Source organism: Parus major, chromosome 1, assembly GCF_001522545.3.
Source record: "Parus major isolate Abel chromosome 1, Parus_major1.1, whole genome shotgun sequence".
Lineage (NCBI taxonomy): Eukaryota > Metazoa > Chordata > Aves > Passeriformes > Paridae > Parus > Parus major.
This window is the reverse complement of record NC_031768.1, coordinates 62,754,524-62,765,397: the sequence shown is the minus strand read 5'-3', so window position 1 is coordinate 62,765,397 and position 10,874 is coordinate 62,754,524. Positions and strand designations below refer to the sequence as shown.

At 42.7% G+C, this 10,874-nt stretch overlaps 1 protein-coding gene and 1 long non-coding RNA gene across 12 annotated transcripts in view; one reads left to right on the top strand and one right to left on the bottom strand.

Moving 5' to 3' along the window:
* Positions 1–241: 241 nt before the first annotated feature.
* LOC117244527 lies at positions 242–8,728 on the bottom strand. Of its 4 annotated transcripts, XR_004497808.1 has the most exons (5): positions 4,958–8,726; positions 4,081–4,173; positions 2,383–3,140; positions 1,842–2,248; positions 242–818 (listed from the first exon to the last, which is right to left on the bottom strand). It is a non-coding gene; the product is annotated as an uncharacterized LOC117244527 (long non-coding RNA). The 4 variants fall into 4 exon arrangements; XR_004497806.1 differs by having other exon boundaries at positions 242–2,248; positions 4,958–8,728; XR_004497807.1 differs by having other exon boundaries at positions 242–2,248; positions 2,383–2,556; positions 4,958–8,725.
* Positions 8,729–8,765: 37 nt separating this feature from the next.
* The window catches only part of DHRS12 (dehydrogenase/reductase 12), a 28,828-nt gene continuing 26,719 nt past the window's right edge, over positions 8,766–10,874 (top strand). For 3 of the 8 annotated variants that reach the window (XM_033514958.1, XM_033514961.1, XM_033514956.1), the window contains exons 1-2: positions 8,766–8,884; positions 9,473–9,606. In XM_033514958.1, coding sequence (XP_033370849.1) covers positions 8,829–8,884; positions 9,473–9,606 — 190 coding nt within the window. In that variant the 5' untranslated portion in view covers positions 8,766–8,828. Of the gene's footprint in view, positions 8,885–9,472; positions 9,607–10,874 lie in introns of those variants that run through there. The other 5 variants (XM_015626395.3, XM_015626386.3, XM_033514972.1 and 2 more) reach the window with 5 other exon arrangements.

Below are 10,874 nucleotides of genomic sequence, written 5' to 3'. Positions count from 1 at the left end.
CCAAAGAGCTGTTCTACCACATGTTCTCCCCTGCCCCTCACTTTTCTGAAACATAACTGCTGCCCATGGTGGAATTCCTCTTTCCCACCACAGTGGCTCACCACTTGGGCTTCTGGATTTCAGGGTTCAGTTCTGAACTGATCTACATGATTTTACCTTCAGTGGAGAGCATCTTTCATTTGTTAAGAACCCAAAATGTTTAAGAAATTGCCCATCAGAAAGCATAACTCTATCACTCAAATGCAAAAAGCAACTGTTTATCATTACACAGGAACTTTACACAGAAGCTTGGAACAGGCATGAAACTGGAAAATTACACTCAGTTTTATAATGCAAAAAAAATTTAACAAGAAAGTAGCTCCACCCACAGGGCTCCAGTACAAGCTTCCCTGTTCTTGCAAAATACTGCTAGAATCATTCTTAATCACCTGGAATTAAGGGCTAATACTCCTGATTTTTAAGTCTGAATAGATTCCAGTGACCTCACAGCAAGTGATGATGTCCTCCTATCGGAGCAAATAAGAGGAGATTTTAGCTCAGCCCAGAGGAGAAGAGATGTAAGGTGACATTGCTTTGTGTCTGCGGTGTGCTTTTGTGAGCATGGTTACAGAAGCTCAGCAGATGTGCAATGATTTGCCAAACTTCAGCCACACAACAATAAACCTGAAACCTATGTCTCATTCACAGGAGGCTAAGAGTGACTCCACAATGCTCTCCACAGTCTGACAGGGGGGATTAATTCTTCAGATATGACACCCCAGTGCATCCACTGACATCTTGGGAAAGTGCTGCCAAGTCACTGCGCAAGCATTCAGTACCTGGTTGGTACAAACACAAAATTTTGGAGGTGGTATTAATGAGGGAAAAGACATTTGTGAAATATTTTGAAGTTGTACAAAGTAAACAAAACACTTTGCTACAACCAAGAGAGAAAAATTCTGCATTGATAGTATTTACCTTTACCTTGTGTACATCAATATGCTACGGCACATACAAGTCAGAACATCAACACCTCCAAAAATGTTGGAGCCATCAGTTCTGTGCCCAAAGGGATCTGAGCATGCCTTCTGCACTTTGAGCAGAGTGGAATCTTGCAGGTTTCATGAGCAGGTGGAATCTACATGGTTTGGGATGTGATTAGATACACCTGAGTCACAGTGACTCTTCTGACCCACCAGAAGCTGCATAGTTTCTCTCAAGTTGCCCCAGTGGCTAAATGAAGCACTCAAACTTAAATGAAAGTAGTTTAACTGAAGACATTTTATCTCACTTAGGGGCAAAGCTATGAACATGTGTATGGGCCACAGCACCTTAACTTGCAAGCAGCAGCACACAAACTGATGGTGTCCCAGACAAATGCTCACTCCCTGCAGAAGGAGGTGTGGCTCCTCAACAAACAGCCTAGGGGGAATTAAGTCATTGCAGCCCAAAGGTCAAGCGGCTGCAAATATGTTTAATTTGAATTTTGCCACTAGACTGAAATTACAAATGGAAAATGATCCTTTTCTTCCCACAGTAATATAAAGGTCTACTGGAAAACTGAAAATACACCCTTAAGCTAATCATTACGCACTCAATGTTGACTACAATGCAGGAAACCAGCTATGTTTCAGTTAAATCATCTCCCCTTCTTGTGTAGGAAAGGTCTGTTTCCAGTATTTAAAGAAAAAAAAAAAACATATTATTTCTACAGATTAAATAGCCTGCTCACTGCTGGTTGTGAGTATTACAGAAATCTAATAATATGAAGACCCAAAGACAATTCTAGATGCACACACTGACTCTATAAACATTCATAAAAGTGCACTGTCAGAAGCCATGAAATAAGTTACTCTTATTACAGTTTATTGCCCACAGTATAGTCGTCCTCCCACTGTTCCACCTTCTTTAGCAATAGGCACAAGATTCCAAAGCTCTAGAGAGTAGCTTTCCACAGCTATTTTAGAAGCAGCAGACAGACAAGCAATCCTTCACTCCAAACGTTGAACACAGACAGCTCCTACCTGCTGGCCCAAAGAAGAGAGAAAAGAAGAGCATCAGACATATCACAAGCCTCATCTTCTCAGGACTGGAAACCGGAACGCTGTGCTGTCAGAGAAGATGATCTCTCTCACAGAGCTCTTACTCTGAGCTTTATGAGGTCCCAAGACATCAGACTTTAAAACTACAAGGTAAATGTGCAGAAAAAAAATAACCTAGAATAGCTTCTGCTTCTTTATGCCAAGACCTGTTTCAAATGTCCTGGATCCTGAAATAGAAATGGTTGAGGTAAAAGATCCTAAATGCTTTGACTTTACAAGCAAAGGACTACAAAGATTAAAACTGATTATAACTCCTATATATTGTACAACATTTTAAACTAGACCAGTTTCTATAAGTTACCTTGAATATTTTCTCAGATAATTAATCTTCTCTAAATTCTAGTTGTTAGGGACTTTGCATCACAAGGAGGACCTTTGTATGTTCTACATATAATACAGAAAGGATTGTTACATCAGGACTGCAATTTGAAACTGTTGCTTGTTGGCATAGGTTTCTTCAGGCTTCTGTTCACTGCTGGAGTAGATGCAAGTCCCACAGGTATTAGCCATAGGAGGAAACAGACAACATTTTTAGAAAGTATAGTACTTGAGGGAAAATAAAAAAGGCTCACAAGTGCCATCTGATACCGCACAGTACAAAAAGTACAAAAAGAACAATGTCATATTGCAAGGTTTCTGAACAAATTGTATGAAATTCTGAGAAATCGTGTGTATGTGTTTGTAATACTGAATTTCTACCAAATGTCTCATTTGAATAAAAATCAGTGCAAGTGCATAAGCCTATGTGACTGCAGTCTAAAAATTAAGGTACTTTACATTTACCAGTCATGATAATTTTAATCAAGCCTGCTGTAATTTCACTGAGATGAATAGTTATATCAGAGACTGATTTCGCCCACAGATTTGAATCTCAGCCATACTGACTCTTCTGTACAATTAGTAATAGAAAGGAAGAATCCATGATTCCCTTCCCCATGCTGCAGCTCAAACGTGAGAGATGCAAACTGTGGGCATGCAAATCAACATATGAGAAAGCTTACTTTCTACAAGGTCCTCTTGATGCCCAGGTGAGTTACATACCTGCATGTGGAAGGGAGCCTACAAAAAAGATGGAGAGGGACTTTCTACAAGAGCATGTAGTGACAGAAAAATGAGGAATGGTTTCAAACTGAAAGAAAGGTTTAGGTTAGATAATAGGGAAAAATTCCTTACTGTAAGAGTAGTGAGGCTCTGGAACAGGTTGCCCAGAGGATTTGTAGATTCCCCATCCCTGGAAGTGTTCAAGGACAAGTTGCATGGAGTACTAAATAACCTGGTCTAGTGAAATGTGTCCCTGCCCACACCGGGGCGGGGGAGGTTGAACTACAGGATCTTTAATGCCTGTTTCAATAACATTTTATGGATTTGATTCTCAGTCCTTTTGAAAAAAAAAATTCAGCCTCTCAGTGTAATATGAAATGGGTACACAGGATGCAAACAGTGTAGAAAAAAAAATCCACTATCCACTCTTACTCACAAGCTGCTATAGACAACACCTTTTTATTATCACTGTTTACTTTTGTATTGTTTTCTACTTCAGCACGGATTTCACAATAGTAGTTCATGACAAATACTATTTATTTTCAGAATGTATCAGAAACAAAGAGTTACTTCAGTGTTTTTTGTGAACTTGTTTTTTTTTTGTAAAACTTGTCCAACATGCCAAGGTGAAATAAGACTAAGTAAACAGGTCTGTTGCTTATTTGCATGGCAAAGTTTGGCTCCACAGCTTTGCATGGATAAATTTCACATATCTCTGCAGGTTTTGTTATAACAGCACAGGCACTGTTTGAAGACACAGAACTTCAGACTATTCCTTTGGCATTGACCAAAACAGCAACCATTTAAGCAGGTGTGTGTTCCTCTGTTTGTAGATACCTCTTGGAGGATCCTAGATTCTACTAGATATCATCTGCAATTTGGTAACAACTGGGCTGGAATAAAATGCTAAAAAGCAGTAAGATTTGCAGAAGAATAAAAAAAGTGTAGCAGGACTCACCTGAGTCAATAAGCCTGTGAGTATTCTTGTTCAACAGCTGGTAGTAAGAACAATAAGATCCAGTAGAAGAGCAGTAAGAAGAAAAACAAGTAGCTGAGGAAAATGTTAGTATAGATAACTGCGTTACTGCCTAGAAACAAACATGTATGCATTCAAGTATGTTGTTTACTGTAAGAACATAAAGAATTTTTCAGTCATGAGAATCAAAAAAAAATTTTTACTAACTAAAAAAAAAAATCATTCTCTAGGATGCATATCAATTATAACATTTTGGGTTTATTATTTTAAAAATATCCTAGCCATCCTATTATTTTAAAAGCAATTATATACACTTCAGCTTGCATAAATTATTTGATATATAGGAGATTAACTAGGTTAGCAACATGTTTAGCTGCTGCTCCCAGCCAGTTCTTTCCACTTTGGGAGGACACTAAGCAGCCCCTTTCTTCCCCACAACATGCCTAAACCTGGGAAGCCCTGCAGGCTCCCAGAGACCAGGGCCCTCAGCAGTTGATAAAGCAAGCCTGTGGTTCTGATAAGGTACAGCATGAGAGTCCTTTTACTGGCCCCTGAGCAATGAATGATTTGATGACATACTGCCACACTTGCTCCTCAATAATAAAAGGCTGCTTGGTCTGTGGAAAGCCTTATTCTTCACTAGAAACAACACAGCTGATGACAGCAACTGGCAAACTTGGTGATGACCTGGGTACACAACAAAGAAAACACCCTACTGTTCACAAAACAGGCCAGAACTCCAACCCCTCCCTGCATTCAGGATGAGCAGCTTTTGCTTCTCTCACCCTGCTACTACCAGAAGCACTTCAGACATGCCCCTGAGACCTCAGGCACTTTATGTTCCTCTTCAACCGCTCACCAAACCCTCTGCTTCATCCAGACAACAGGACAAGTGTCAACTGCCTCTCCCCAGGCTGCTGACAGCTCTTGCACTGACTGGGGCAGTACAAATTTCTGAAGGAGAGTTTCCAAGTGTTCTACATCCAGAGCTGAGGCCAGCATGGTAAAAACAGGGCTGGGAGCATTTCCCACAGCAGTGGCTTGAACACACTTGCCACTTCTTTTGGAAACCTGGCCCCAATTATAGATGTTGAGCTTTCCTGCAAACCCGGCCCTTAAAGCCTGAGCCTGTTCCCACCGCAATCAGTGGCAACTGAATCAGTTCTGATTGATCTAATGGGGGCAGGCACAAAGACTTAATTAGAAAATTAGTAACTGCAAGGAAGGGAGAGAATGCACAACAGCTTGCTAGATCTCTGGAAGGAAGCAAGCAAAGGAGCCAGTTGTCCTTAAGACCAACCAAAAAAAAGAAAAAAAAGGAGAGATTGGCAAAATGGCCTTGAAGCTGTTTTAAACATCCTGTATAATATATAATTGCTTTTCAACTCTTGAGTACTTTACTTTTAGATCTGTCTCCTGGGAAGAAAATATGAAACACACTGAAATGCACAGCCCTTAACAGCAATCAGCATTTTCACCATTCCTTTGTGCTGGAAGTAATTAAAACTTTGCTTAAAACTAGTTTCTATTTGACAGGTACAAAGACAGATCGAATCTAAGGTGTATTGTTCACGTTAGTCCAGCTGAGTGTCAGAGAGGTATTTCTCACCAGCTCTTATGTTTTAAGAAAATTGAGATTCTCAACTCATTACTCCTTGAAAAATCTTATTGTCTGGAGGCTCACAGCCACAGCACTCCAGAATTTTGATGATACTTAGAGGATTACCTGCAGTCATGGAGGGCTTACATAACAGGCTTGGGGGCTATTTGTACACTGGTAAATGCATGCACCAGAATGCAGGACCACAAGTGCCAAGCCAAGCTGTGCAGTGTTAACCCTGGTGCACCCTCATCTGTAGTCTTTGGGAACAAACTACCCTTTGAGCAAACTATTTCCCCAGTGATATTTGAGCTTTTTTTGGACAGAAATATCTGCTTAATGCCTACTGTGACCTGGCCATCAACAATCATTTGCCTATGGGCAATAAGAGGATCAGAGCCTGGGAATATGCAATGGAGTATTTGATAGCATAGATACAGGGTAAGAATTAACTTGGATATGTTTTATCAGGGATAAACACTGAGTTGTGGTTATTAGCCTGGGTGAAGCCATTTTGTTCTGTGCTCAAATGAGGGAAATATTAAGAGCTAAAAAGACTCCGGCTCTCTCACTTTCAGCTATATATCACACAAATATACCAGTTGCTGGCTGGTATATGATGAGGGTCTGAGATGTAAGATGCCAATCCATGAGAAAAATTCTTTGTCTAAAAAAATCCCTCATGTTCAGAGCAGTGTCCTGTTGGAGTTAATTGCTAACGTACTAGCAGTCAAGAAAGAAACCAGACTCTATAACTTTTTGAATTTCCAAAGCTCCAGAATAGGTTCTAATTCAGCTAACAAGATGTATCAACCTAGAATTCAGTAGAGAAGGCAAGATACGTGGTCAAAACTTTTGAAGTGGGCAGAAATTTTGCCTGTGAGGATACTGAGGTGCAGGCCCTTCATTAGCAGCACCCAGCTCTTGGCAAAAGTACATCTTGCCTCTCCTGCACAACCCTTCATGCTACAATGGCTGGGTTAGCAGAGAGCACTTACACAATCTCTACAGCCGCCTGCCTCTGGAACCATACAGAAGCAAAACACCACAGGGGATGAAATGAGGCAACAGAACCATCAAGAGGGTGCTAGGACAGCATGCAACAGCTCGCTTTTGATGTGAAGGTTGGACTTGATGATCTTGGAGGTCTTTCCTAACCTTGACTGATTCTATGAAGCTGCTCAGACAGTGCACTGTGTCAGTTAATTTCTGGGTTCAAGCTTAGCCCCTCAGTACGGAAAAAGCAAGTGTTTCTAAGTAGAAACCTCACAGCTGAATGTGCTCAGGGATTGGTGCACTCTGGCAAGGACATAATTTCTGGGCATTTACAAAATCTCCTTAAAATTCCGTTTGTTAGAAGGGTACAGCTAACATCACAGTAGGGGCGCTTCAGTATTTATATAATATTCTCTGAGAAAATTGTGTATGTACAGGATGACAGTGGTAGCCAACATGACATTCAAACATCTTCTGTAATCTCAATATGAGTAATGTGCTGTAATTGCCCATTACTGCTTAAACCCCAAAATATTATGAGCTGCTCCCATTCTCTGCCAGCCATGATCTCTTTCTGTGTCTGACTCATGGACAGCTTCTGCCAGGCATACTCACATTGGTTAGCACCTCAGGGCTGCACCATCCAGCATCATGCTGATCACACTCCAAATGGTTCAGCCTGTGAGGAATTCTGTGTATCTGCATGCACCCTGTATACTTTCAGAGGCTGGCAGACTGCAGGGATGAAATTCCCAATTTATGAGAACACAGGCTGCAACTACAAAAAAAACACATCCATTTTGCTTTTACTAGGCCATAATCACAGTTCTTAAGAAATAAATATGTTAAACACAGAAATGGCAAGGGAATAAAGCACAATCTGTCTTACTGTATTTACATTTGCAATAATCTTTCAATTGTTTTAAGATCAAGCATTTTTGGATTTCATTAAAAGGCAACATGTACAACATGTAGCTGGATGGCCTCAGCATGGAAGAAAATATCACTGTGAAAACGTGTCTCTTTGCCCTCTAGAAACCGTTACTGCACATGTAATGTACCCTACAAGCAGACAGAGCTGAGTTCACAAGTTGTAACTTCACGGTGGGAAATGCTTTTTGTATGAGCCTAATACTGACACATTGTGCTGAGAAAGTGAATGACTTTAGTACAAGGCCTTTGCAGAGCAAAGGGATTTAGAAAAAGAAATATCAGGCTATATCAGAGGATCAAAAAAGAGAGAATATTCCCATTTCTCTGCTACCTGCACTATTAAAATCAGGTAACTTAAGATCTTGAAAACTTAGATGGAGTTTCCAATGGAGTTTCTCTGCATGTGCCCCTGCATACTCCATAAAATACATGAATTTATCCAGCTTGCACATTGAACTTTCTAAGTGCACAGACCTTTTGTGCAATTAAAACTATAATTATACCTATAATGACAATATCCTTATGGCTAACATGGGCTGCCCAGATGTGCAACTCCAAGTGCTTCTCTTGGACTTCCTAGGTCCAAAGAGCATAAAACTGAAAACATTTTGAATTTCACTCCCCTTACTGCAACACCCACTTGTATACCCCCTTCCATACTGGAATACTTCACTCCATCAGCAGGAGCTAGGTATTTAATGGATTTGTTATGCGAAATGCTACTTTCACGTAGCTTATGTCATTTTTCATGTTTCTCTGGGAGCATCCCTTTGACAGCTTTCCAGGGCAGAGGATGCAGGCCTAGGTTCTGCAGCACTGCTCCCCGTTCCCAAAACACAAACAGCCCGTCTGCAGTCCCGGCTCAGCTGGCAACAGCTGAGCCCCAGGGCTCCAATCTTCGTCTGCCACACCTTCGCCAGGCACAGCCGCCTACAGCAGTCTTTCATGGCTAATGCAGAAGGGGAGAAAACAGAAAGGACGAGAAGAACCAGCCCACGGGCTGCTGCTGAGGAGGAAGGTGGCACCACTGCCCGCACTGTCACACTCGCTGCGTTGCCCCGCGCCCTCCCTCACCACGGCCGGGCCGGGCCGGGCCGCCGCTCAGCCCTTACCTAACGCGGCAGGGCTGCCCGGGCACCTTATGTAAGGGCAGAGGCGGGGCCGGCACGGCCGCGGCGGCGGCGGCGGCGGCAGCAGCGCCATGTCCTGGTACCGCAACACCGTGTGGTTCGTCAAGGGGCTGCGGGAGTACACGAGGTACGGGCGGCGGCCGCCCGGGGCCCGGGAGGCGGCGTGGGGCGGGCGCAGGGCCCGGGCTGGGGCGTTCCTGTGTTGTCCGTGTTTATTTGGTGCTTTGAGGGACGGCTGCCCGCCCCCGCCGAGGCGCGCAGATCCCAGCCCCGCTGTGAGGGCAGCCCGGCCCTGCCCGCCCCACGAGGGTCCAGGCCAGGGCTGGGTGGCTTGGGGCAACCAAACGCCACCGCGAGTTGTCGCCTTCATTGCAAAGCACTGGAACAGGCTGCCCAGGGAAGTGGTGCAGACACCACCCCTGGAAGTGTTGAAAAAAACATCTGGATCCGGCACTTGAGGACGTGGATGAACGTGGTGGTGCTGGGTTGATGGTTGGGCTTGATGATCTTAAAGACTTTTTTCCAACCTTAATGATACTATGATACATCGATGTCACTGTCGCTGGTGTTCATAGTCTGTCCCATGAGTACAGAGAGTAAATGGGGAAATTACTGGGTGCTGAGCTGTGAAAGTTCTTTTCAATCCACACGTGTGTTTATTTTGGAAGGGCTCGCTTCTAGTTTCTCACAGGTGTCTGTCTCTTCATTTGTTCAGAGGTGGTTACGAGTCTGCTTCCAAGCACTTCAACCCAGCTGATGTAGAGGTGGATGTTGCTGGAAGATCCTTCCTAGTCACTGGTGCAAACAGTGGCATTGGCAAGGCCACGGCCAAGGAGATAGCCAGGAGAGGTGAGCAGGGCTGCCATGGAGCTCCCAGGAGGCTTACAGAGAAGATGGAAGGAAGTGGTTTGGCTTTCCAGCACTTACACACAAGCACAAATCCCTGGGATGCAGGGTCATTTCACAGGGCTCTTAGGGAGAGTTAGAGGTTTAAGCACAATCAGTGCAGTGCCAACTGGGATAAGGAAACCAAATTAGCAGAGAGAATCTGCAAATGTTTTTCAAGTGCATGTTTACTGAAATTATATATGTTATAGTGGTATCTAAGGATGTTGGTGATGGATCAGTGTCTGTTAAAGGATAGTTTGATACGAGTAGCAGCCTGGCTGAATTTGAACTGAGGAATCTGCAAATGTGTCATACCATGAAAGAAAACAATTGTCTTTACAAAAAGGAAGATGGGAGAGCATAAATAAAACCAGTGTAGCTGTTCTTGTTCTTAATACCCTGGAGTGCCCTTTGACTGATTACATATAATTATTTTTTTATGTTGCTCTCTGTACACAAGGACATGGTATGAACTGGGCCTAGCTGCTGCTGAAGGATAAACCTAATCCCTTACAGAGTTGACAAAATAATTCCTGTTGTGCAAGAGTGACAAGAGTTTTGGCACGTAGAATGAAAGGGAGGAGCTTGTGACTCTTTTCTGTCTTTGTGTGCTTAGGTTTTGTAACTATGTTATGAAGGAAAGTGTAACTCAGTTAAATGAAACTAATTCAAAACTGTTAGCATCAAAGAGTTTTTGGGTTAAAGATGTACATCAGTGCCAATATGTGGTTGATTTCAGGTTCCCACTACTGCTATTGTACATAATCACTTTATGTAACTATTGCTTTGTCAGGTGACTGGTTTTGCTCACAAATGGGTATTCTACCAGGTTTTGCAAGCTGGAAAGCTGTCTGGGTCTGTATGTGGTTTGGTCACCATGTTTAGCAGAACAGCCTTGGGCTCAGACTGCATGTCTGATATGTTGTATGGGCATTGCTGTTCATATGAAGTTTAAATGACTTCCTGGTCTCATCCTTGAACATCTCACTTTGAAACTCAGAGTCAGCTCTGGGGGCTCAGGTTTCTAGTTGAATCTCTTCAAGTATGCCACAACAAGAAAATAAGGAATTCCAACTCAGCACAAGAATAATCAAGCTGTGTTGGCTTTACCTTCAAACACTCAGATATTTCTAACTAATGATGATCTTACTGACAATTTCTGTAGCCTGAGTTCAACTTTTCTCTGAATTGGTGTCTTATGGATATTCAGACTTGGGCTTTACTCCATG